We start from the raw sequence: 26,845 nt of genomic DNA, 5'->3' as shown, positions 1-26,845 counted from the left end.
TCACCAGTAACAGGTAATAACTAGGGATGTAGCCTCATTTATTAGGAAGTTGCTGATTATTATCTAAAATCTCCACAAATAATTGTTGCAGTTCTCATCATGAAATGACTCATCTTTACTGGTGTGTGCTGAATTTGAATTCTAGTCTCAAAAATAAAACAGCAGTTTCAAGTCAGTCACTTTGTAATCAATAAACTCATTTTACATTATTAACATGAATGACTTAGTCTTAACCAGTTCACAGGGAAAAAAGGTAACCTCGAATCCCTCCTTACATTATCAAAGAAAGAATAGCTTGTAACCTCGAATCCCTCCTTACATTATCAAAGGAAGAATAGTAAACGCAATCACATACAGACAGTCCGATAAACCAAACAATAAAACAGTGCATATAACACAGACACCCCTGGCAACCCAGCTAAGCCATTCCACAAAAGCAACATCATCCTTTTCTCAAAGGCATTGGATAGGCATATGGAGGATAGTGGGCTAGTGTAGGTTAGGTGGGCTTGGATCGGCGCAACATCGAGGGCCAAAGGGCCTGTACTGCGCTGTATTTTTCTATGTTCTATGCTCTTGTGTACCACAATATGTTAAAAGTTAACTCAATTCTGTTTTGTGTCATATTAGGAAAAAAGACATCCAATGCAAATTTCTTTTACCACTGTGTTGACTATAGATGGAATTAATTTACACCCGACAAAAGCACATACATTAGGCATTACAGCAATTTCAGAAATTTAGACCTGTGTATTACATAGACAATGCCTATAAGTAAATAAAGAAGATTACCATCTTTTTCAGGTCCTAGTGATTTTAGATCAACATCTTCATTTTGTGAACACTTTGTTGCATTGGATGCTTGTGCTGCACCAGTGACAGCATGAGAGCTATCTTCAACCAGCTGCTTTTTGTCTTTTTCTGTTATAGGTAACTTTGAATTTGGCACAAGCTGAGTCATGGACTCCTTGGTAGGTTCACATTCCTTTCCAGGTTCATGTTTTGAAGCAGACAAATCATTGCCAGGTGCAGGATTACCAGATGTGCACGTCCTGCCAGCCAAACATTCTTGAACAGATTCACTTTCAGCACTTGCCAAAGATTCATCACTCCATGTACACTCATTAGGTACCAACCTCTTGCCAGGAGTGCATGCATCATTAGGTACACACTGTTCTCCTGGAGCAGTATTTGATTTTCTTTTGGAAAACTCATTATTTCCATCTAATTGATAGCCTGCACGGTCCTCTTTTCCTGTGGATTTAAGATCACCACTCCCTTTTTCCATTGTACCATTTTCAAGTTTATTTCCCACCTGGGCAACATCCATGATGTCACACGATGACTCATCATTGGTCAGGGAGAGTTCGCCATTCTCGTGATAATCTGTACTCACTTCCAATTCTCCATTCTCTGCTAGTTCACTTTCTTCACCTTGGTCAGCATCATGCTCATCATTTTTAAGATCACCATCTTCTTTCTTGAGGTGGATCACTTTCCTGGCTTTTCTAATAATACCTCTACCCCATTTTGAACGTCGACGTGGTTTCCTTTTAATGTGAACTGTTGAGTAACATGAAGCTGAGGTTACAATGAAATACTAGTGAAACTATTCATGTAGCATTACTACCAGCTTGCTATAAAGGCAAATTCTTCATCACATTAACTGCCTTCAGTGTTTATCACCGGGAAACCCCATAGTGCAGTAGTATCGGTAGAAACTCTCTCAACATTAATAAATCATAACTTTGAATGAAACAATTCCTTCTAAACATGACCATTTTGTTTATTTCAAATTGGATCCATGTCAAGTAACCTGTTCTAAGCATTGTTCTATGAAATACACAGACTTTTTAAGAGCAAAGGTTCTCCATAGAACAGTGCATGCACAGAACTGGTTAAACTTTATTTAGTTTAAGGTTTGACTTTGCCCTTAAAACAGAAAGCTGGTTGCTAAAATAGTAAGCTAGTCAGTTATTAAAATATTTACTAGAGATCCAAAAATTTCATTCTAAGCAGCAAAAAAAGTGTAAAATTTAAGATCAAGAACAACTGCGTTTATATAGTGCTTTCAAAAGAAAGTGACCAATGTGGCATGATGAAACATATTATCGCATCTAGCCACATAAGGAGATTTCAGATAAATGGTTAAAAACGTGGCCAAAGAGGTTTTAAGTTGCACCAGAAAGGAAGAAAGGTAAAAATATAGAGAAGTGAATGAAGGTATTCTAGAGCCAAAGGCACAGCCACAAATAGTGGCACAATTAAAATCAGGGAAGTTCAAGAAGCCATAATTAAATGAATACAGATATCTCAGAAGGCTGTAGGTCTGGAGGAGAGTACCGAGATAAAGATTGAGTCATGCTGTCAACACGGAATTTGAAAGCGAGAATACAAATTTTTAAAATCAAAGTGCTGTTTGACCATGATCAATGTAGACCAGCGCATAGGTGATGGATCTAGATAATGTGATGGATCTAGCTAAGCTGACAGTGCGCAAAAGTCCGATAGATGGAGTTTAATATGGGAAAATACTAAGTTATTCATTTTGGCAGGAAAACTAACAAAGCAGAGAATTATTAAGAAGGAGAACAAGAACTGAATTCCAAGATGCAAAGGAATGGAATGTTGTCTCTTATTACAAAAGGAATTGTACATTAAAGTAAGCATGCTATGCCTCCGTTAGACAGAACTTTGGTAAGATTACATCTCAATGTAGTTTTGATCTTATTATTTAAAGGAAAAACTCAAATGCAATGGAGGTGGTTCAGAGGACATTTACTACATTGATAGCTGAAATTAGCAAGTTGTCTAACAAGGATAGGTAGGACAGGTTAGGATGGATTCTGCTGGAGCTTTGAAAAGTGAGGCATGACTTAATTGAAGTATTTGGTTGTGGACGTGGAAAGAACTCTTCCCGTTGCAAGTCAGTCCAGAACTAGTAACACGGTTTTAAAATTAGTGGTCACCCTTTTAAGTGAGAGATGTGGGGTTCGGACAATTGTACAGTTTTGGAATTCTATCTCAAAAGGTGCGATCATTAAATACTTTGAAGGCAGAGGTGGACAGATTCATGCTCGACCAGGGAATTAAAGGCTATTGGGGATAGAGAAGAATGTCGCTTTTGAAATAAAAAGATCAGCCATGATCTTATGGAATGGCAGAAAGGTTTGAGAAGCCTAATGGTCCACTTCTCCTACTTTGTATATTCATACATGGCCACAAGATGACAAAGACTGAGACTTGAATATGCAAAGGTATTTGACAATTCGGAAGAGCTGGAAACTACAAAAACATCAGAGAGATAATGCTATTAATTAAGGCTGGCATTGATATAATGGAGAGGTATGATTTGAGTTCTGGGGATCAGCATGTAGAATCATTTTGAGTATAGATGAAAAATAGTAGTGGTACAAAAAAAACTTAGGGAAGTGGGTTATAGGCCTGTTAACACTAGCCACACAGTAGGACGGGGCACACAGGAACAAAGATTAGGGGCTGGAGATTAAATTATAGCAGCAGCCATGGCCGATATTAATCTACATACAGAATGGACAAATCCGATTGGCAAAGATAGCCTGGATGACAAGCTCATAGTGTGTTCTGAGGAGGCTACACTTGATCTAGTACTGTGTATTGAGAAAGGATTAACTAATAACCAAAATAAGCAGCAATTATTACATGATTAAATATCACTCTCTGTTTGAGGGAGTAAACAATGGAATTAAACCCAATGTTTTACACTTGAATATGTGATGAGTTTGAAGACAGAGCTGGCTAAAATGAACTGGGACACTAGGTTAAAGCATTGGCCAGCAGAGATATAGCAGCAGACTTTTAAGGAGATATTTCAGAATACTCTGAAAATTCCAGTGAGAAAGATCCTAAAATGAAAGATGCACCATCTATGGCTAATTAAGGAATTTAAAGATAGCATCAAACTGAAGGAAAAAGCATGTAACTGCAGGGGGAATAGTGGTAGATCAGAAGATTAGACAAAATATAAACAAGCAAAAAAAAGCAAGAAATTAAAAGGAGAAAACTTTTAGTGAAGAGAAATAAAAATAGAATAAGTGGGTGATATCCGAGAGAGAGAGAGAGAGTCAGAGTCAGAGAGAGAGAGAGAGAGAGAGAGACAGACAGAAAGACAGAGAGAGAGAGAGAGGAGAGATTGGCAGATGAACTGACCAAATAGGTCACATTAGTCTTCACCGCAGAGGATATAAATAACATTCCAGAATTAACTGAGATACAGAATATGAAATGGCATGAGAAAAGGTTAAAACAATTACAGTCACCAGGAAAAGGCACTGAAAAAAATGATTAGAAACAAAAGGTGACAAATAACCAGGTCTTGATGACTTAATCCTATGTCTTAAAAGAAATGGCTGCTGAGACAATAGGTGCCCATATTTTAATTATCCATAGTTCTCTATAATCTGGAAAGGTCCTTACAGATTGGAGAGTAGTAAATGTAGCTCCTCTAATCAAAAAGGAGAGAAAAAGCAGGAAACTGAAAAAAGTGAGAGACAGTTTACTGGATGATCTCTGACAAAAAAAATCTAGGTACTCTACAGACTTGTTGTTAGCAGCGATGGTGTAGGAAATGGAAAGCAGGGCTTAAATTGATGGTTTAAAGAACAGGAAAAAAACAAGGGTTACATGTACATTCCAAAATCATCATAAACAGCAACTTCTTTTTGCTCAAAGTTGCACTTCTGGAAAACACCACTAAATGCAATTTACTACAGTATACAGACTAATACAGATGTCTGTGTCATAATCGTTATTCAGTTATTTTACAGTTAGTTATAGCGATTTCTGTTGCAAATCACCTATGATTCACACGAAGCCAAATTAGCAGATCAAAGATTATGTTCAACATTTCACCCATTATTGAAGATCTTTCTTAATTAGCATATTCAAACAGTCAAGAAAAAAAAACTAAAATCTATTTTAATTACATTTAATCATTAATATCAAAGTACCACAGCTTACACCTGCTTTGTGTTAGATAACTTATTTACAGGTGCATGAAGTACACTGGAGCAGTTGATATTTATTGCCATTAAAGGAGCTACACACAGAGTACTAAACTATAAACTTATTATTCATAAACTGAACAAAGCTCAACACTCATACAATTCTGACATAAAGATCAGTTATTAATGCAGGCAGTAAGAGTAAATTCTAAATAACTGTCAGCATAAGGAGATATTTTATAGATAGATTGGAACATTTATACGCATAGTATATAAATCATTCTACAATTCTCAAAACGTGAAATATTTGGTCATGGAACAAAGTTCTTCCAAAATTACATCTCCAAAGAGCTGGTTTAATTTAAAATAAAAACTGAACACAATTATTTCGTAACTGTTATGCTTAATCTCATCACTTACTTGTATGCTTACATTCCCCATTTGTGGCACTTGCGTCTAAATTCCGAGAGGAGTCTTGGGCCACATCCCTTTTTGTTTCTACATTGTGACTGGTTTGCTCTGCTGCTGATTGCAAATCTGTAAGATAATAAACAAGCATCATCTTACAAACAGCATTCAGTGGAGCAGCTTACCTTGTGCAAAAAACCATTAAACAGAATTTAAATGATTGTAATTTATTCAGCAACTTTTACTTTTCACAATTCATTTATAAGTTGTGAGCACTGTTGGCGAGGGCAGCATTTACTACTCATTCACAATTACTCTTGAATGTGGCAATGATCGTGCATCATGGCTGACTTGGACTACTTCACAGGATCATTAAGAAACATCCATAGTGAAGTATATCTGAAAATACATCTTGGATAGACAAGGCAATGTCAGTGAATTTCCTTCCTAAAAGGAAGTTAATGAATCAGTTGGCTCTTTATGGAAGCCCATTAGTTTCCTGATCTTTATTACTAACACATTTCATTCCAGATTTATTCAATAAATTGAATTCAACTCACAAACTGCCATGGTAGGATCTGAATTCACATTTCCAAATTATTTCCAGGAATTTCCATAGATCTAAATGACCATTTATTTATAGCATAACTTTGTGCCCAACTCAGAACTTTAAAAAGATGTGTTTTGCGGAGGAACCTGCAGAGTACTGTACCTAAATAGGTGATAAAATGGATGCATCGTCAAGAAGGATATGCAGATATGGAAACTTTAGAGAGATGGGGTAGAGCTAGAGACTTCTGAAATTAGCAACACATGATTATGAAAAAAATTAAATGATGAATAAATAAATTATGAATAAATTTAAATTTATTCTGAGGTGCTGTCGGACTAGAAGAACAGGAAGACTTGGCTATGTTCACCGTTGATGACAACTGCCTAATAATTACCTCATTACCTGTCCTTGCTATATGTGAATTATTTACAGCATTTTTGTATTACAGCAGTGATTACACTTCAAACTAGCTGTAAAGTGTTTTAAGACATTCTGAGGATGTGCAAGATGCTATGTAAATCTTTTATTTCCACTTTTGTATGTTGAACAACAATTCAGTCAACATTGACTGGAATACAGCAAAAGCTAGTAGCTGTAACAACAACCCAGCAACCCAACACCTGCCCTCCAGGATGAACTGCAGCCAGAAACAAACTATTGGGTAGTTACCAGTGTTGTAGCTATACTGGAATAAAGTGCCATATATGTCCTGTTCAAAAACAGGCAGGACAAATCCAACCCAGCAATTACTAGCCTGTCAGTCGACTATTAGTCATAGAATAAGTAATGGAAGCAGTCATCAACTGCACTATTACGGTGCATTTGTTCAGCAAAAACTTGCACACAATTTCAGTTTGGCTTCTGCCATGTCAACTTAGATCTTTAATCATTATGTCCTTGATCCAGACATGGGAGAGAAAAACAGCTCATTGCCAGAGGTGAGGGAGAGTCACTGCATTTGACATAAAGGACTTACCTGATTGGCTTGGCATCAAGGAGTGCCAGCAAAACTGGAGTCAATGTAATTTCTCCAAAGGGTGGAGTCATACCTAACACAGATGAACATGGATCTAGTTGTTGGTGTTAAGAGTGTGGTGCTGGAAAAGCACAGCAGGTCAGGCAGCCTCTGACCTGCTGCGCTTTTCCAGCACCACACTCTCGACTCTGATCTCCAGCATCTGCCGTCCTCACTTTTCTAGTTGTTGGTGGTCAATTACCTCATACATTGTTGCAGACATAGCTCAGGGTAGTGTTCTAAATGCAGCAATCTTTAGTAACTTCATCAATAACCTATCTTTCATCTTAAAATCAAAGGTGGGTATGTTCACAGATGACTGCAGAATGTTCAGGACCATTTTCGACTCCTGCGATACTGAAGCAGTCCATGTTCACTAGCACTAAGACATAGACAACATTGGTTTGGGTGAATTTGTGACAAGTAACAGTCGTATCACATATGCACCAAGAAATTACCATTTGTTCTTGAAATTCAATGGCATTATCATCACTGAATCTCCCAATATCCATCTAGGGGTTTACCACTGACTGCAGCTGAACTGCACCAAACAGAAAAGTTCTGGGCGAAAGCATAGGTCAGCAGAGGCCAAGAATTCTGTGGAGAATAACTCACCTCCTGTCTCCCCAAATCATAGCCACTATCTATATGGCACAGTCAGGAGTGGGATGGAATAATCTCTACCTGTCTGGATGAGTGCAGCTTCAATGACAGTCAAGAAGCTGAACACCCAATCTTAACTTCAAATTATATTGACATTCACTCACTATGACAAGGTCAAAATCCTGGAATTCCCTTCATCAAACACTAAGAATGGCGCTACAACACATGGGCTGCCGTGGTCAAGGTGAACTTCTCAAGGGTATTTAAGAATGAGCAATAAATGCTAGCTGAGTTGGTGATGCCTGTATCCCACGAAAAAGTAAATAACTTAAAATAACATGAGTTACCTAGTAAGTAGAATTAAGAGATAGTTTTACCTCAGAACCTGTCTCTAAAAGCAGTCAGCATTGGCACTTGTACTTTTAAATCAACCTGTTCAAAGATGTTTTTGTGCATCTATGAAACAGGAAGGGCTTGAACCAACCTGCACCTTCTGATTTACAGACAGAGACACTACAGTTGCACCACAAGAGTCCTTACAATTTACATAACTTCAGAAGCAAATTAAATGGTCCTAGGAACAAAAGGACTAAATCTTAAAACTGAAATATGATGAAAGGATGGGACCATCCCAGAAAGATTCCCGAATGACATGATCCAGATCAGCAATTCCATGAGGTAATATTCAAGCACACAAACCATTCCAGTTCAGAAATCTGTTGCTTAGAAGTATCAATTGTTCCGAACTCTTTTTTTTTAAAAAAGTAAACCCAATTATTTCCTAGTTGTCATCAATGTTATTTTTGCACAGCACTTTGAGAGTGGAAAAATGGAACACATTTTACTCACATGAGTAAAACAATCTTTGCGACAGCTTTATAATGTTTTATCATTGTTTTGCGTTTCAGGTAAATACTTATATGTATGGTGATTCACGATTCATAAACTTGCACTGGGGCATTCTAACATCAGTCTGGATTAGTCTAGAAATACTTGGTCCTAAGACTCCAGATTTGGGAGGCTAAAGGAAAATGACGTAAATACCATCAGTTAACATTTACCATTTAAAAGAAACCAAATTCACTATGTAAAGAACACGAAAGTTTGCTTATTAGATTTTGGTATAAAACATGTCTAGTTGATCCAAAGGTATAAAGATTTAAACAGAAAAGATACGAGCAATTTGAAGAAGTTCAAAAATCAAAGGAAACTTAGATCAGTTAAGGGGAGAAGAAAAGTAGTCTACATTATTTCATAAATGCACAAATTAATGCAGAAAATAGGATGTGCTACATATTCAAGCAGCACAACATGGCGATGGCATGTTCCAATTTCTTCTTTAAAGAAGTTTGGCCTATTAGAGCTATTACTTCAGTAATTACTCACTTCGCTTTCTCCTGGATTCTTTGATATCTTCACAGAGTTTGTTAAATTCAGGATCTAACTCAGCAGCAACAATTGCATGTGCGGTATCCTTAAGTGTACAGGCTCTGTGTCGAATTATGCGATCTGCAAAAAGAAATACCAAGCAATTGCCTTTGCAACAAACAAGCTCATTTGGAATATTTATCTCAAATTAAATATATACTATACTGGATAGTAAATGATTTGCATAAATTGAGGTTATCAAAAAAGGATCTTCTGAATTTATCTCAATCTGAATCTTCTCAATTTATACAAGATGCTGCTTCAGACTATAACTGAACCAGCAAAACATGCAATTCATACATTCTTTACGTTTAAAGAGCATAATCAAGACACCAAGATATGCATATCACATATGACGACTCCCACTATTTGGTCAATTTTTCAAGGTCAACTCATGTCACCTTTGGCCAATTTAAAACAAACACACGATTTTTGTGACAGTCAAACATGTAGGGTAAATATAATTACAGGGTAGTGCAATTGAACAGTAGTTTGTTAGTTCAACGAAAGGCACTGTAGAATTGTTGTCTAATGCTATTGAGAGAAAACAGTGGCAATGGAAGGGTGCAGGAAAAGAGGAAGTGGCTCAGATTCTTTAATACCGAGTTAGATGTTTTGAGGTTAAGAGAGAGAGAGAGACACCATGTACAAGAGACAGAGTGCGCATACGTGAGTGTAAGAATAGAGTGTGAAAATCATTTGAGATATTGATAACAACTTGACTCTTAATACTGCAAATAATTAAATTCATCCACTCATACCCAGATAATATTTTGAATGATTTAATTAATCCATATATAACCAAAACAGCACTTTTCAAAATATATGTAGAAACTATTTCTCTCAGGAACAAAGAAATATTAGTGGAAAGACCCAACTATTATGTCAAAATGGAACAAGTTGTGTGCACTACTTCACTCTAAATTACCTTCCAGATGATGATCTCGCCTTTCACCATGACGGAAGGTGCCATATGAATTTATCATTAAATTTTATTTACGATACATCACTTGCAAAATCAACTGAATTGGAAGGGGACTAATATACCGGCAGGGAGATTTGCCGGAGCTGATGATTGGGAGGATTTAAATTGGTAAGGAGGGGTGGGACCCAGGGAGATAGTGAGGAAAAAGATCAAATCTGAGACAGGTACAGTTGAGAACAGAAGCAAGTCAAACAGTCAGGGCAGGCAGGGACAAGGTAGGACTAATAAATTAAACTGCATTTATTTCAATGCAAGAGGCCTAACATGGAAGGCAGATGAACCCAGGGCATGGTTAGGAACATGGGACTGGGATATCATAGCAATTATAGAAATGTGGCTCAGGGATGCATAGGACTGGCAGCTTAATGTTCTGGGATACAAATGCTACAGGAAGGATAGAAAGGGAGGCAAGAGAGGAAGGAGTGGCGTTTTTGATAAGGAATAGCATTACAGCTGTATTAAGGGAGGATATTCCTGGAAATACATCCAGGGAAATTATTTGGGTTGAACTGAGAAATAAGGGAGGGATGATCACCTTGTTGGATTGTATTATAGACCCCCTAATAGCGGGAAATTGAGAAACAAATTTGTAAGGAGATCTCAGTTATCTCTAAGAATAATATGGTGGTTATGGTCAGGGATTTTAACTTTCCAAACACAGACTAGGACTGCCATAAGGTTAAGGGCTTGAATGGAGAGGAATTTGTTAAGTGTGTACAAGAAAGTTTTCTGGTTCAGTATGGGAATGTACCTACTAGAGAAGGTGCAAAACTTTACTTACTCTTAGGAAATAAGTCAGGGCAGGTGACTGAGGTGTCAGTGGGGGAGCACTTTGGAGTCATTGACCATAATTCTATCAGTTTTAAAATAGTGATGGAAAAGGATAGACCAGATCTAAAAGTTGAAGTTGTAAATTGGAGGAAAGCTAATTTTGATGGTATTAGGCAAGAACTTTCGAAAGCTGACTGGGTCAGATGTTTGCAGGTAAAGGGACAGCTGGAAAATGGCAAGACTTCAGAACTGAGATAACAAGAGTCCAGAGACAGTATATTCCTGTTACGGTGAAAGGAAACGCTGGTAGGTGTAGGGAATGCTGCATGACTAACAAAATTGAAAGTTTAGTTAAGAAAAAGAAGGAAGCATATGTCAGGAATTGACGTTAGATTGAATGTATCCTTAGAAGGCAGTAGAAGTATACTTAAGAGAGAAATCAGGAAGGCAAAAAGGTGACATGAGATATCATTGGCAAACAGAGTTATGGAGAATCCAAAGGGTTTTTACAAATACATTAAGGACAAAAGGGTAAGTAGGGAGAAAACAAGGTGGCTTTTGTGTGGAGCTGCAGGAAATGGGGGAAATACTAAATGAATATTTTGCATTTGTGTTTACTGTGGAAAAGGACATGGAAGGTGTAGAATGCAGGGAAATAGATGGTGACATCTTGAAAAATGTTCATATTACAGAGGAGGAAGTGCTGGATGTCTTGAAATGCATAAAAGTGGATCAGGTGTACCCTAGAACTCTGTGCGAGGCTAGGGAAGTGATTGCTGGGCCTCTTGCTGAGATATTTGTATCATCGATAGTCACAGGTGAGGTGCCAGAAGACTGGAGGTTGGCTAACGTAGTGCCACCACTTAAAGGTGGTAAGGACAAGCCAGGGAACTATAGAGCGGTTAGAGTAATGTCAGTAGTATCCAAGTTATTGCAGGGAATCCGGAGGGACAGGATGTACACGTACTTGGAAAGGCAAGGACTGATTAGGGATAGTCAATATGGCTGTGTGTGTGGAAAATAATTTCTCACAAACTTGATTGAGTTTTTTGAAGAAGTAACAAAGAAGATTGATGAAGGCAGAGCGGTATACGTGATCTATATGGAGAAAGTACTGCAGATGCTGGAGATTAGAGTCAAGATTAGAGTGGACTTTTGCCCGAAACGCCGATTTTCCTGCTCTTTGGATGCTGCCTGACCTGATGTGTTTTTCCAGCACCAATCTAATTGTGATCTATATGAATTTATAGATATAGATATCTATAAATATCTATTTATAAGTTTCGACAAGGTTCCCCATGGGAGACTGGTTAGCAAGGTTAGATCTCATGGAATACAGGGAGAACTAGCCATTTGGATACAGAACTGGCTCAAAGGTAGAAGACAGAGGGTGGTGGTGGTGGAGGTGGAGGGTTGATCTTCAGATTGGAGGGCTGTGACCAGTGGAGTGCCACAAGGATCAGTGCTGGGTCCACTACTTTTTGTCATTTATATAAATGATTTGGACATGAACATAGGAGGTATAGTTAGTAAGTTTGCAGCTAACACCAAAATGGGAGGTGTAGTGGACAGCAAAGAAGGTTAGCTCAGATTACAGCGAAAAATGAATGACATTAGTTTTGCTTGTTGTCGGAATAGGGTCTTCCAACATCTCAGAAATGACTGCCAGACTACTCAGACCCCTTAGCATCATGGGAGCCCAAAAACCCACCAACACACTAAAACAGCAGCTAATGAACTTGAAAGACCCTATACAGACAACAAGCAAAACTATGTCATTTACAAAATACCATGCAAGAACTGTAACAAACACTACATTGGACAAACAGGCAGAAAACTAGCCACCAGGATACATGAACATCAACTAGTCACAAAACGACATGACCCTCTCTCACTAGTATCCTTACATACAGATAAGGAAGGACACCACTTCGACTAGGACAACACATCCATCCTAGGACATGCCAAACAGAGACACACATGAGAATTCCCATAAATATCACACAAATTCATGAATGGGCCTAAGACTGCAACTTTCGGTCCTAAGAACTAGTCTACCATAGGCTACCTTGGAGGAATAAGGTGACCAGTAATTTAAGCAAGTCAAATTTTCCATTAACAGGAGACTGCTGTCAAGTCAAAAGAAGGTTCTGTCTACTATACAGACGTACCATGCATTCTATGAATTTCAGTGCCTGTACGATGGAAGGCATAGATAACACCAAGTGGGGGACTATATCAAATAATGCATTTTTTTTTAGCAGTATTCAATCAACTCATACTTGCAAAAATCAGAACAGAGAATACAATATTATAGGAGATTTCACAATCAATTTACAACGATCAGTCAGGCTCACAAACTGACTCACTTTTGCCTGCTATAAATTACATATATGCATATGCAGAACCATGTTCTCTTCAAAAAGAAAGAACGCGCCATTCATTGTGTCTTTTCCAACTATACACACACACACAACCATCTCCCCTAGACAGTGCCTTGACCAATTAGAATCAACTTGCTTAGTTTAGACACATATTCTGTCACAACATCTCATCCAATTAGTGCCCACTTGCCACCCAATCAAATACCCTTTTCTCAGGCAATGTAGATTGCTCTCTTTGAAATTTCCACTTCTTATGATGTTGTCCCAATAATGCAAAAAGGAAAGCTTTGACATCAAGTCTCATTTTCTGTAAAACTGATAATTTTCTTGAAACCAAATTATGAGAAATGTTTTGATTATATCTTCAACCAAAAGGTCTTTAGGCTATTGAGAATTAATTTAACGCAACAACTTTACTGTCAGAAGAGAAATAAACATATCTCCCGTCAGTGAGAATGATATAAAACTAGATCACAAAAAGTAAATTTACTGTGATACTGTTGCTTTCCATACTTTTATGGCTACTCAATACTTTTATCAACAAATTCACAAAAGCACAAGAATAGCATCTGTGCCCTTATACCTGGGCTCAACACATTCAGACATGATCCAAGAAAGAATTTAATTTTGTGCAAGCAAAATTTGATTTGCTAGTTTGTTTGTGACCCATCACTGAAGTGCTCATTTTAACTTTCATCTCACCTCCAGGAACCTTATCAGGATTATACTCAAGGGCGTTGCTGCAGATAAGGTTAATATCTACCAGGAAGTCCTTCACGGTTTCATATTTGTGGTTGTCAATTTTCATCATCATGGTTGATAAATCCATTGGTTGTATGATGACTTCCAAATAGTCAGAAACCTATAAATATTTTTAAAGATAAAGTGTGATCACAGAGATTTTATTAATTAAAGGAGAAAATACATATGTTTCTAACCAGCTCGAGTTATTGCAATTTTTTGCATTTGCGTGGCTCATGGCGTGGCTCGTGGCCCAGAAGAACAAGAAGTGACTCTACAGAAAACTCTTAGGGTGCTTCACAAGGTAGATGCTAAAAGGTTGTTTCCTGGTATGAGAGAGTCGAGGACCTGAAGGCATAATCGCTCAATAAGAGGTAGCATATTTAATATACTGAGGAGAAGGAATTTCTCCTCTCTCAGAGGGTAGTGAATCTGTGGCATTCACTACTGCAGAGGGTGGCAGAGGTTATCAAATACATTCAAGGCTGAAATAGACAGATTTTTAAACAGTAAGGGATACAAGGATTTTGGGGAAAAGTTGCATTGCAGATCGTCAGATCAGCAATGATAGAATGGGCTGAATGGTTTCGCATGGTCAGGAAGGAGAATATCACATCCAGAGTGAGACACAACATGAGTATACAGTTCAGGATTTTGTGGGTCCAGCACAAAACAGAGTTATAGTACAGGAAAAACATAAGCTCGTGAGCTGGTAATAGCTGCTAAATTGACTATTACAGGTTATTTTCAGATTGATGGCAAATAGGAGAATTTTTTTTAAAGATTATAAACTGAAAAATTAATAGGAATTTTTAATGAAATAAATTAAAAACTAACTAAACAAAATGAAGATGCATAGCCAGGAGATGTGTTGTACCTGCATGATGTGGGAACTAGTGGACCCCATTGTGGTCCATAGTGACCACTATAGTAGCAAGTGTTGGTTGCTTGATGAACTCAAGCTTAGTTGATGAGCTGGAGTCTGAGTTTTGAACACTGTTACATCATGGAGTGGGAAGAATTACCTGGATGCTGCATTTCATGAGGCAGTCACACTCCTTAGATTAACTAGCTTGAATTCAGTAAGCGGTCAGGAATAGCAAGGTGTAACTACCAAGGAGGCAAGTAGAGGCATCCAGCCCTTGAGCTTGCCCAACAGGTTGGAGATTCTTGCTCTGTGTGGATGCTAAGCAAATTGACGATAGCATCATGAGCAAAAAGAGTGGGGGGGGGGGGGGGAGGGAGATGTTGAGGAGAGAGAAATGTATTTGTGATCAGGGATAATATAGTCAGAGGAATATACACTGATCTTTGTGGCCAGAGTGAGCGCTCCAAAAACCGTAGTCCCTGCCAGGTGCCCGGGTTCAAGATATCTCATTTAGGCTGCAGAGGAACTTGGAGCGGGAGTGAAAAAGATCTCAGTGCATTTTGGTACAATGACATAGGTAGAAAGACATTCTGAGGGATTTGAGCAGCTAGGGGCTAAATTAAAAAGCAGAACTAAAAAAAGTAATGATAATCTCTAGATTACAAACTGAGCCATGAGCTAACTGACACATGGTTAACAAGATTAAAGAGGTAAAGATTGTTGTGGGAGAATTTATGGGACACTTGAACCAGTACTGAGGAAGGAGGAGCTGTTCTGATGGGACCAGCTCAATGTGAATCATACTGGATCAGAATCCTGATGAATTGCTTAAGTAGGACTGAATAAAGCATTTTAGAGACAGGGGCGTTTGTTTGCATGAAACATTTGAAAATTAAAAGCAATGCATAACTTCGGATTGGAAGTTAGTGATGGGTTTGATTGTTACATGGACATAAAAGGAAGGTTCAGAATGTGTGAATATCATTTTGTACCTAGGAACCAGACAAGTGTCGGGAAACTCAACAGACCAAACCTAAAGGTTTTGTATCTTAATGCACAAAGCATTTGGAATAAAATAGACAACTGATGCTGCAATTTGAGGTAAATTGAGGTCATGAAGACTGTAAACCAGATAAAGGTCGGGGGGGAAACCGGGCTCAGGAGAGGTTATTAAAGTTTCCAGAACAATTAATAGAACAGAGAATGGAAAAGGTCAGAAATCTAACTTCAAGCACAGCAGATGACAACTTTGAGAAGGGATGACAGTCAACACAGAACTGAGGTTGTTGTACTTAAATATGCACAATCTATGAAACAAGATAAATGAGTTTGTAGCACAGATTGAAATTGTCAGGTGGGATGCTGTGGGAGATGTGGATGCAAAAGGACCAGGGCTGGAAACTAAACATCCAAGCATACACGTCCTAATGAAATGACTGGCAGGGACTGGGTTGCCTTGTTCGTAAGAAATGAAATTAAATCGAAAGCAAGAAATAATATCAGAACTAAAATCTGTGTAGGTAGAGCAAGGGAAAAAAAAGATCTTGATGGGAGTTACATATAAGCCACCTAGCAGTAGTCAGGGTGTAGGGAAGAAAATAAATCAGGGAGATAGAAAAGAGACTATTACAATAATCACGGGGGACTTCAACATACAAGTGTACTAGGAAAATCATTGGCAGCAAATCCCAAGCAAAAGCATTTGTGGAATGGCTACAAAATGGGGTTTTTTGGAGCAGTGTGTGGTTTTGGTGATATGTAATGAAGCTTCCACAGCCCTCTGTGGCAAAGTTTTAAAGCGTATTTAAGGTAGGTTCTTGATTAGTAGGGGGATCAAAGGTTATGGAAAGGAGGCAGGAAAATAGGGTTAAGAAACATACCAGCCATGGGCTGAATGGCCTAACTCAGCTCCTATGGGCTTATGGAAATTAGGAATTCAAATATCTCTTCTGTTCTCACTTATTGTCTCAACATATTCTTGGAAAAATGTTCTTCCTTCTTATATTGATAAGTTGCCCTCAAGATACTCCTCCAGTTATTTTCATTCTCCTCTTTATTACATATGTTTCCCCAGAAAATTTCATTATGTCACCAGCCAACTCTCTCAGGATCATCACAGGTGTAACCCCATGTAAATTTTCTAAACACACTTTCTGTCTCAAGCAAACATATATTCGTTATCTTCAATTTTTTAGAAACACATGTATAAATAGCAACTGAGAGTTCTAACATCTCCTTTCTAATGGTTTCAGCAATTATTTTTGCATCTTATTAGACACTACCCTTCATTAATTATACAATACCTGGTCTCTGGTTCTTCTACGTCTCGAGCTTCCGCATCACCAAACATCAGTGATCTGTTGCCAACGTTCCAATCTGGGATTTAATTCCTTCCCTGTATCTTCGATTCCCAAACCACCAACTAGTTTAAATAACTGCAATACCCATCCAATTTGTCAAGCTGTCACTATTCCTAACGGATTCAGGCACAGCACATCACTCCTGTACCAGCACTTGTTTCCAAAACAAGTTCTAGTCATTGATTAACCGCTTAATAACTATGCATTAGGTTACTAGAAATTCATTCAGAATGTTCTACTGAACACTCTTGTATAGCTAAATGCCAGGCGTGGAATTTAACGCAACATTTGTTGTTGGTGGTGGTATTGGTTGGAGTGGGGTGGTTATCAGACAGAATGTGACAGCTAGTTACCTTTCTGCCTTTGTTCTGGGCCAGAAGACTAACAGGCAGTTTTCCCACCCTGTTACCACAGAGGGCTTTGAGTACAGACGTAATGCAACTTGGGATCTATTGCTATACACTTTTATTTTTACTTTGAAAATCTCTGTTTGGATTATACATCACATTGTGTCAGCTTTTACAATATTCACATGTTCACTTCTAATTTAGCGTGAAGACACTTGCGTTTTGCATTTTTAGTTATGGAAATAGTAAAAGGACTGTTTTAAAAACAAAGGATTGTGGAAAGGATTACTACACACTGGACTCATTACAAGTATTGTTTACACAGCTGATTGTTAAAGCTGTGGAGAGGATGTGTATGAAATAAGATTCAACTGGCAACAAGTAGATAATGTGTCTGTGCAGCAGTGACCAGGACCAAAGAATAAAAAAGATGTAGAAGCAGAATAGGTCATTCTGTCCATCGAGACTGTTCCATGAGTCAATGGCAAAAAGGCTTCTGCCTGCGAACACTATCAGATTGGCACACTCAAACTGTTCAGCTACCTGGGAGCCAATGTTTGGTCAGAAGCTATCAGACTTCCAAAAAGGAAGCAAGTGTCCTTTCCTCTGCCATAAAAGGACCTCAAGCTTGAAGAAAGTTATTTTCCCTCATCAGTTACGTAAGCTTTTGGTCGTAACTAGTAAGTCAGAGACATTATTAAATGTGAACCAGTTGTCCTATGCAAGTCAATTTACTTGAAGGAGAATCAATGAGCAGCAGAGCCTGACAAACCAAACGGACCATTCCATCAAGTCCTGTGAACAGAGACCACTGATTTGCCTTCTCAGTCTTTCTGGCCATCCAGGGCACCCATGTCTTTTTGTCTGTACGTGTATGTGTGTAGGGAAAGTTTTATAAGGGGTTTAGGAGTTTTAACTAGCAGAATTATATGTTGATGGTTTGTAACAGTTTATATAAAAAACAGTTTAGCTACAGTCCATTTATTGTAATAAATAGTATCATCTGTTAAGTGCAAAAACCTGGCCATGTGTTTTCTGTCAGCCATGCTTTAAAAGACAGGAATATTGGGATATTTTGCCTAACTTTATGAAATCTTTAACTTTTGTGACAACTGTGGGAAAAGCAGGACTTGATTTCAAGTGCAATACCCAGTCAGATGTAATATTAGAAGTTTCATTTAGCAGACCCTTTTTAAAATTGTATTCGATTAGTTGCACCTTTATCACTAGCTGAACTCAAGGTGTTTTCTCTCAATGTGCAATCTGTCAATTGTACTCCTAAGTTATTCAAGATGGATGTGCAAAACAATTTCATTTCTGTCTGTACCTGACATTCACAAAAGTGTCATTAGCCATAAGGAATTATGCTCGTGATTAGGTGCAGGAATCCTGATGATCTTCTTCATCCGGTACCTTTTTGTTCCCCAATAGCCTATCATTCCTGAGCTACAATCACCTTGAGATTAGGAATCAAATATGGAATGACCATGTTTCACATGATACTTCACTGCATCACACTACATTCAGACTTTGGGAGACTGGAAAGTCATAGTGTAGCCCACTATCGTTAGCCCTTCAGCTGAAAACTTTTGACATTAGCTGGAAATGAAATGAATGTGAACGAATTTTAAAAGGTTTCTTAACTTACCTCTTCAATATCCACAGGCTTACTGAAGATGCTAAAACGTTTGTCAGTGGCAAGTCTTTTAGTAACATCCCTGAGAAACAGTCGAAGTTCTCGAAAGGTATTTTCCTCTTGTTCTTCTATCCGTTTTATTTCTTCCTCTGATAATTGTCGCGGTGCAGGAGGCAATGCTGGTGGAAGGACTTCCAAGGCAAGTAACGCTAAAAAAAAAAGCAAAATGGCACAACATAATTAATTTGTATAAAATTTCTTCCAAATATCAGTTTGAAGACTTATCGTCTCGCCTCTTGAAAATTTATTTACTTAAATGATTGTTTTCAAAATAAATACTTGTACAATAAATGCCACATTTAGAAATATAAGTTGTAGTATTTTGATGAAATTACTAATTTTTGAGGTACTATCTTGGTTTGAAGTAACATTTGATGACTTTGCCTTACCTACCTTTTTAAACAATTTTGCTCAAATCTTTTCTTATGGGACAAGTAACAGGGCAGCTGCTTGTAAGACTGGACATAAGTGACCCAAAGATGCTGAAGGTTAAGCAACTGTGTCTGTTTTAATCATCTAGATGTTAAGGGATCAGGGCTGGGAAGAAATAAAGCTTTAAAAAAAACTGAACTCAGCAGTTTGAACAAAGTATGATACCTACCTTTAACAAAAACTGTGTATTTTGAAAAGGGTTTTGTTTGCGAAGTGACTTGGTTCATTAGCTGTGCAGAACAAAATAACTATTTTTTAAACGAAAAGACACTGGTGATATTCTATTGGAAACTTTTTCTACTTAACTGCTTCACATTTCTGGAGAATTAGGTGATTGGTTTTGAGCAACAGTCGGTCTGATTGATAACAGGAGGCAACAATGTACAAATTCTCTGTATCTAAAAAGGAAACTTATTTGTGACACAGAATTCAATTATAACTTCTGACGCACAGGGAATATTTGTTTAGTCTAGCTACAGAGGTGGATTAACACCTGATAACCCTCATCTTAAACCAATGGAAAAAGTTAATTTAAACTATTTCCTAATAAGGAACAGGACACTCAGAATTAGCAAAAAGTGTTGGAAACACAATGCCTTTTGTGGAATAGGATTGCCATGGCCTCTGTGGCATAAATCTTCTGATACAGTTCAATGTAACATCACTGCAAGAACACGAAATGGGTTCCCTGAGTTGGCAATATGGGCCTTAAGAACGTTGCTAAATTTCTGTGTTTTCTGCATTGTCTTCACTGTCTATTTTCCCATCATCTTAATAAATTTGACTAAATACATAAATACTGGTTAATTGTACCTTGTTAGGTCAAGCACAAGCTCATTATCATAAAAATCCAAGTTCGTAAAAAATTTCCCACCTTTCAAATTAGTATGTGAATAATGTGTGTTCCTCCAAGCAAGATTGTAGCATTTTTTTTAAACTGGATTCAGCAATACTAGGAACCAGAGGTAAAATGAATCAGATATTCATACAGATACAGAGAAAAGCTTCGGGCTTTACCAAGTAATGCCCTTATCAAGTAAGCCACTGTGTTAAAATCCACAAAAATTCAGCCTTTAACAGACCACACTGCAAATGTTAGAATGCATGGAAATAACAAATCAAAATTATCATGCATTCTAAGATGGTAAAAAAGGTTGACTACTTGCTGGGACACCTTTATTTTTCCAGATACGTAGGGTTCTATTTTGATCAGTAGTTACCAAGCCACGTATAGCTGGCATATCTGCCAGACTAGACCTGCAGGAAGTGATGAGAGGATGAAGATTAAAAACCTACTTAACTTCATTCTCACCAACCTGTCTTGCTGCATCTGCGCAAGACTGTATTAGTCAGACTGACCACTATGCAATCTGTGTGCTTATTCTATATCTTGTTATGTGACACTGCCACTTTGCTAAATAGAATAGATTCAGAACAGATCTAGCAGCCCTAAACTGGTTATCAGCAGCAGTAAGACCATCTTCAACCACAATCTGCATCATTTGATCTGACATATTCTCACTATAACACGATCATCATGCTTCAGAAACAACCCTATTTCCAAGAGAAGAGCAGGAGAAAAGTTGGCAGCAGCACGAGGTATGCCTGAAAATGAAGCAGTCACCTACTAAGCTGCAAAACAGGATTATATGCATACCAAACTGCAGGATGCAGTATGATGCGGACAGATAAGCCATCCCACAAGCAACACATCAGATTAAAGCTCTGAAATCTTGATACATTCAATCGTGAACAGTGGTAAATAATTCAATGGCAAACCAGAAGAGCTGGCTCCACCATATTTCACTCCTCAATGAGGGAGCCAAGTACAATCACGCAAAAGAAAAGAGTGAAGAGTTCGGACCCACCTGTAGCCAAAAATGCCAAGTGAATGAGCCATCTCAGCCTTCTCTTAACGTCAGAATATCACAGACGGAAATCTTATGCCAATTCATTCCATGCCACTTGATTTCACGAAATAGCTGCAAGAGCTATGGATCTTGGCTACAATACTGATGCATCATGCTCCAGAAGTATTCGTTTTCATAGCCATTCCATTCCAATGCAACCACATACTGGAATCTACCAGATAATGCGGAAATGTGCCCTTTTACACAGAAAAAACCTAACCCAGCCAATTGACTGCTAGGCAACATTTCATGGGACGTGACAACAAGGAAGGCCCTAACAAAAGTTAAGTCAATGGCAATTGGAGAAAAATTTCTCTCCTGATCAGATTAAAATTGGAAGATGGTTGCAGACGAAATATCTCACCTCCAGGACAAGATTATAAAAGTTCTATAGAATAGCATCTCAAGCCCAACTATCTTCAATTTCTTCATCAATGATCTTCCCACCATCACAACATTACAAGATATTTCTTGGCATTTGGGGCATTCAGTACCATATGCAACACATTTGATACTGAAGTAGCAAGCAGCGAGATAAGGACAAGATTCAGGTTTGAGATGATAAGTAGTGAGTAATATTTGTACTATACAAGTGGCAAGGAATGACCATTGTTGACCTTTTTAACAAAATTATCATTGCCAAGTCTTTCACCATCAATTTCCTAGGAATTACTGTTACCAAGAAAATTGACTAGGCTTAACTGTAGTTACAAGAACAGGTTTAGAGGTTAGGAATCTTGCAGTGAGCAATGGCCCAAAGCCTGCCCACCATTTGGCACAACTCAGGAATGTTATGGAACACTTTCCACTTGACTGGATAAGTTCAGATCCAACAACACTCAAGAAGTTGGATACTAAGACAAAGCCGCCCACTTCATTGTAACTTTATCTGCTAAAATAAAACATTCACTCCCTTCACCATCAGCATATAACGATGACTAGGTAAACAATCACTTGAGCGCCTCACCACACCACCACTGACAGCACCTTTCAAACCCACGTCCTTGCTTATTTAGAAGGATAAGAGTCAGGGACACATGAGAATATGGTGATCTGCAAATTCCCCCTCTTAGCCAAACACAAACCTGATACTGAATTATACTGTCATTTTGTCAGTATCACTGGATTAAAAGCTGGAAACCTCTTCCTAATAATTACTATGGGTATACCTACATCAGAGGTACTGCAGTAGCAAATGAAGACAGCTCACCACCATCAATTTAAGGGGCAATTAGAGATAAACGACAAACTGTGGTCTTTCAAATAACTGGTACATCACAAAAATGTAACTTTTAATATGAATATCTAGTTTTTAATTGCCACAAGAAGATGGCCTTCTTTCTGGACTGTCACAATCTGTAGTTACGAAAATACAAAATTAGAGAAGTAAGCCATTCAACTCAAGGCTGCGCCACCATTTAATAAAGTCATATCTGATCTGTGTGTGTTTGGAATTCCACATTCCCATCTAGAGTCATAGAGATGTAAAGCAAGGAAACAGATCCTTCGGTCCAACCCGTCCATGCCGACCAGATATCCCAACCCAATCTAGTCCCATCTGCCAGCACCCGGCCCATATCCCTCCAAACCCTTCCTCTTCATATACCCATCCAAATGCCTCTTAAATGTTGCAATTGTACCAGCCTCTACCACTTCCTCTGGCAGCTCATTCCATACATGTACCACCCTCTGTGTGGAAAAAGTTGCCCAGTAGGTCTCTTTTATATCTTTCCCCTCTCACCCTAAACCTATGCCCTCTAGTTCTGGACTCCCTGACCCCAGGGAAAAGACTTTGCCTATTTACCCCTATCCATGCCCCTCATAATTTTGTAAACCTCTATATGGTCACTCCCCAGCCTCCGACACTCGAGGGAAAACAGCCCCAGCCTGTTCAGCCTCTCCCTATAGCCCAAATCCTCCAACATCGTTGTAAATCTTTTCTGAACCCTTTCAAGTTTCACAACATCCTTCCGATAGGAAGGAGACCAGAACTGCACGCGATATTCTAACAATGGCCTAACCAATGTCCTGTACAGCCACAACATGACCTCCCAACTCCTGTACTCAATACTCTGACCAATAAAATAAGGCATACCAAACAACTTCTTCACTATCCTATTTACTTGCGACTCCACCTTCAAGGAGCTATGAACTTGCACTCCAAGGTCTCTTTGTTCAGCAACACTCTCTAGGACCTTACCATTAAGTGTACAAGTCCTGCTAAGATTTGCTTTCCCAAAATGCAGCACATCGCATTTATCTGAATTAAACTCCATCTGCCACTTCTCAGCCTAGTGGCCCATCTGGTCCAGATCCTGTTGTAATCTGAGGTAATCCTCTTCGCTGTCCACTACACCGCCTATTTTGGAGTCATCTGCAAACTTACTAACTGTACCTCTTACGCTCGCATCCAAATCATTTATGTAAATTACAAAGTAGAGGACCCAAAACCAATCCTTGTGGCACTCCACTGGTCACAGGCCTCCAGTCTGAAAAACAACCCTCCACCACCACCACCCTTTGAGCCAGTTCTGTATCCAAATGGCTAGTTCTCCCTGTATTCCATGTGCCCTTGATAATCCTAGAGTTCCCTGCCTAACAACAATCTATGCATGTCAGTGTAAAAAATACTCAATAATCCTGCCTCTTTCGCCTTCCAAGGCAGAGCTTTCCAAAGTCACATTACCCTCAAAAAAATCTCTATACTTTAAGGAAGACCCCTAATTTTAAAACAGTGCCCCTAGTTCTGCACTGACACACAATAGAAAACATCCTTGCCACATCCATATCAAGGCGATTCAGGATGTTATACACTTAAGTCAAATTATCCTTCAAAACGTCTAAACTCCAGTGAAAATAAACTCAGTCTGTCCAAACTTACCCGATCGAGAACACTCAACCATTCCAGGTAACAACCCAGTAAATCTCTTCTGAAGAATCTTCAGTGCACTGAACATACTTCCTTAAATAAGGACACCAAACCTGCACACAGTATTTGAGATGTGGTCTCATCAGTTTCTCGTATTATTGAAGAATAACAACCTTCCCTTTTTGTTCAATTCCTCTCAGAGTAATGGATATTATCCTATTAGCAAATGAACTCCACAATTCTCATATTATTCTCTACCAGCCACATTTTATCCATTTATCTCATCTATCTCCATCTGCAATGTCCTTACATCATCTTCACAACATACTTTCCAACCAAAGGGACCTAAGGGGCAACGTTTTTACACAGCGGGTGGTGCGTGTATGGAATGAGCTGCCAGAGGAAATGATGGAGGCTGGTACAATTACAACATTTTAATAGGCATCTAGATGGGTATATGAATAGGAAGGGTTCAGAGGGAAATGTGCCATTAGATTAGGTTAGGACACCTGGTCAGCATGGTCAAGTTGGACAGAAGAGTCTGTTTCCGTGCTGTACATCTCCATGACTCTGACTGTCTCTTAATGCTGTCTGCAAGTTTAGTTATTATTCCTTCATTGCCCTTAACTAGGTCAATAATGTAAATTGTAAAAGGTTAAGGCCTCAACACAGGTGGGTGTGGAACTTTACTCATCACATCCTGTCAATCAGATAGTGACTCATTTATTCATACACTGTTTTCTGTCAGCACTTTAAATGCTGTTGTTGCTTCATTTATCCAGAAAAGTGCATATTATTCAACCATCCTCTTAACTTCTATTGAGAAGGGCTTTTGGTGTCCAGTGATGCGCAACTTATCACAGAATACCCAACTACTGATCTGCTCAAGTAGTCACTTTTTGTGGCTATCCAGTTGAGTCTCTAGCCAATGATAATTCCCAACACCTTTATAGTGGGAAGAATCAATAATAATAAACCCATTGATTTTCTCAGAAGACTGTTTGGCTCTTTTCTTTGGAAACAGTCACTGCCGAACACCACATGACATCTAATAAAAGAATTCTGAACCACATCAAACCTAAACAGACCACCCTAAATTTCAAATGTAATACACACTTGCAATCCCAGATAGACACATGCAATTGACAACCTGTTTTGATTTGTTCATCCTTTAACTGAACAATCTTATGTGTATCAAAATTCTCTGAAGGATTGTTACAGTTGTACTGAAAATGGATTATCAAATTCAACAATCATTTGACTTTAATACTTTGAGATTTTCATGCACCAAAATTGACCTTAAAAAAAAACAAATATGGACATAAAATGTTTGCCACTGTCATGTTGAGCCAGACTCATGAAGTGATCAATGAGCATCAGTCTGAGCCAAAATCAGCATGCTTATAAGAGGTCACAAAAAGTCATATCTGTATCTCCAGTGCTTTCACATCTTTCTGCAAGTTACATTTCTTATAAGTTGCAAGATTGCCCACAGAATATTCAGCTTGGAAAAAAGACAATAAACAGACTCAGTCATATACAAATTGATGCTTATCGATTGTTGCTTCTGTGCAGCAGAGCAAAAACAATGAAAAATTGATTTGTGAACACAACGTGGAAGACACACTCCACCCATCTCTCTCACGCTCAAAAACACCTGGTGAAAAGCAATTTGAAACAATAATTCACAGAGGACTCCAGGACATGTGCAGTCTCACTGTTATGGTAGAAAACAGATACTAGGCAAACAGTTGGGCAAAGATCTTTTCATTCTTGTAACTCAAACACTCAAAAACTGTATACTTCAACTGCCTTTCCATCCCTGTTGTACCAGATAACATTCCTACCCTTTCTTTGTAAGGTCATTACCTGTTTCTGTGTGCACATTTGTTCCTTTTTGGGGGGGGGGTAAACAGTCTCTTACTCCAGAGAACCATGGAATTGGTTTGCCTTCATTTCTGATTGGGTTAAAAAAGTTTAATTGAAGTGTGGTAACAAAATTTGAAAAAAGGTGTTTGTTTCAATTAACTGAATGGGGAGTTAAAGGTCATACATAAAGACCAAGGGCCAGTAACTCACACCTAGAACCAAGGAGTAATATATTTAAACGAGTGGGCATAAAGGTTGTCAGTAGAAGACCAAACATGCTGTGCTTTCAACTGTGGACAGTTAGCAATCAGTTCAGCATTTGGAATGAACAGAACAGTTGTAACACAGAAAACGTATTCCATATGTGATTTGTGAACACCTATGAAAAAGAGAATCCATTATAACTAACTATAAAGTGACATGGTTGCTTGGAGCTAAACATCTATTTGTTTGATGTCCTAATTTAGCCAAACGCACAAAAAACATAGACCGCTGACTACACAGCATTGCCAAACTGAAGATTACCTGATGGATGGAACTAGAGCTGTCTTTCAACAGCAATATCTTAGGAGTCATAGAACATAGAACATAGAACATAGAACAATACAGCACAGAACAGGCCCT

General features: G+C 38.4%; 1 protein-coding gene across 3 annotated transcripts in view; it reads right to left on the bottom strand.

Annotated features, from left to right (window-relative positions):
- atad2b (ATPase family AAA domain containing 2B) overlaps positions 1–26,845 on the bottom strand; it is a 139,560-nt gene that overhangs the window by 12,943 nt on the left and 99,772 nt on the right. For all 3 annotated transcript variants that reach the window (XM_072562149.1, XM_072562158.1, XM_072562165.1), the window contains exons 21-25: positions 19,094–19,290; positions 13,832–13,991; positions 8,948–9,070; positions 5,403–5,519; positions 793–1,563 (exon numbers count right to left, since the gene is read on the bottom strand). In XM_072562149.1, the coding sequence (XP_072418250.1) occupies positions 793–1,563; positions 5,403–5,519; positions 8,948–9,070; positions 13,832–13,991; positions 19,094–19,290 (1,368 nt within the window). The remainder of the gene's footprint in view (positions 1–792; positions 1,564–5,402; positions 5,520–8,947; positions 9,071–13,831; positions 13,992–19,093; positions 19,291–26,845) is intronic.

The sequence above is a fragment of the Chiloscyllium punctatum genome, chromosome 3 (assembly GCF_047496795.1).
Source record: "Chiloscyllium punctatum isolate Juve2018m chromosome 3, sChiPun1.3, whole genome shotgun sequence".
NCBI classification, from domain to species: Eukaryota; Metazoa; Chordata; class Chondrichthyes; order Orectolobiformes; family Hemiscylliidae; genus Chiloscyllium; species Chiloscyllium punctatum.
Note: the sequence above shows the minus strand (reverse complement) of the source record. Positions and strands in the feature narration are given on the sequence as shown.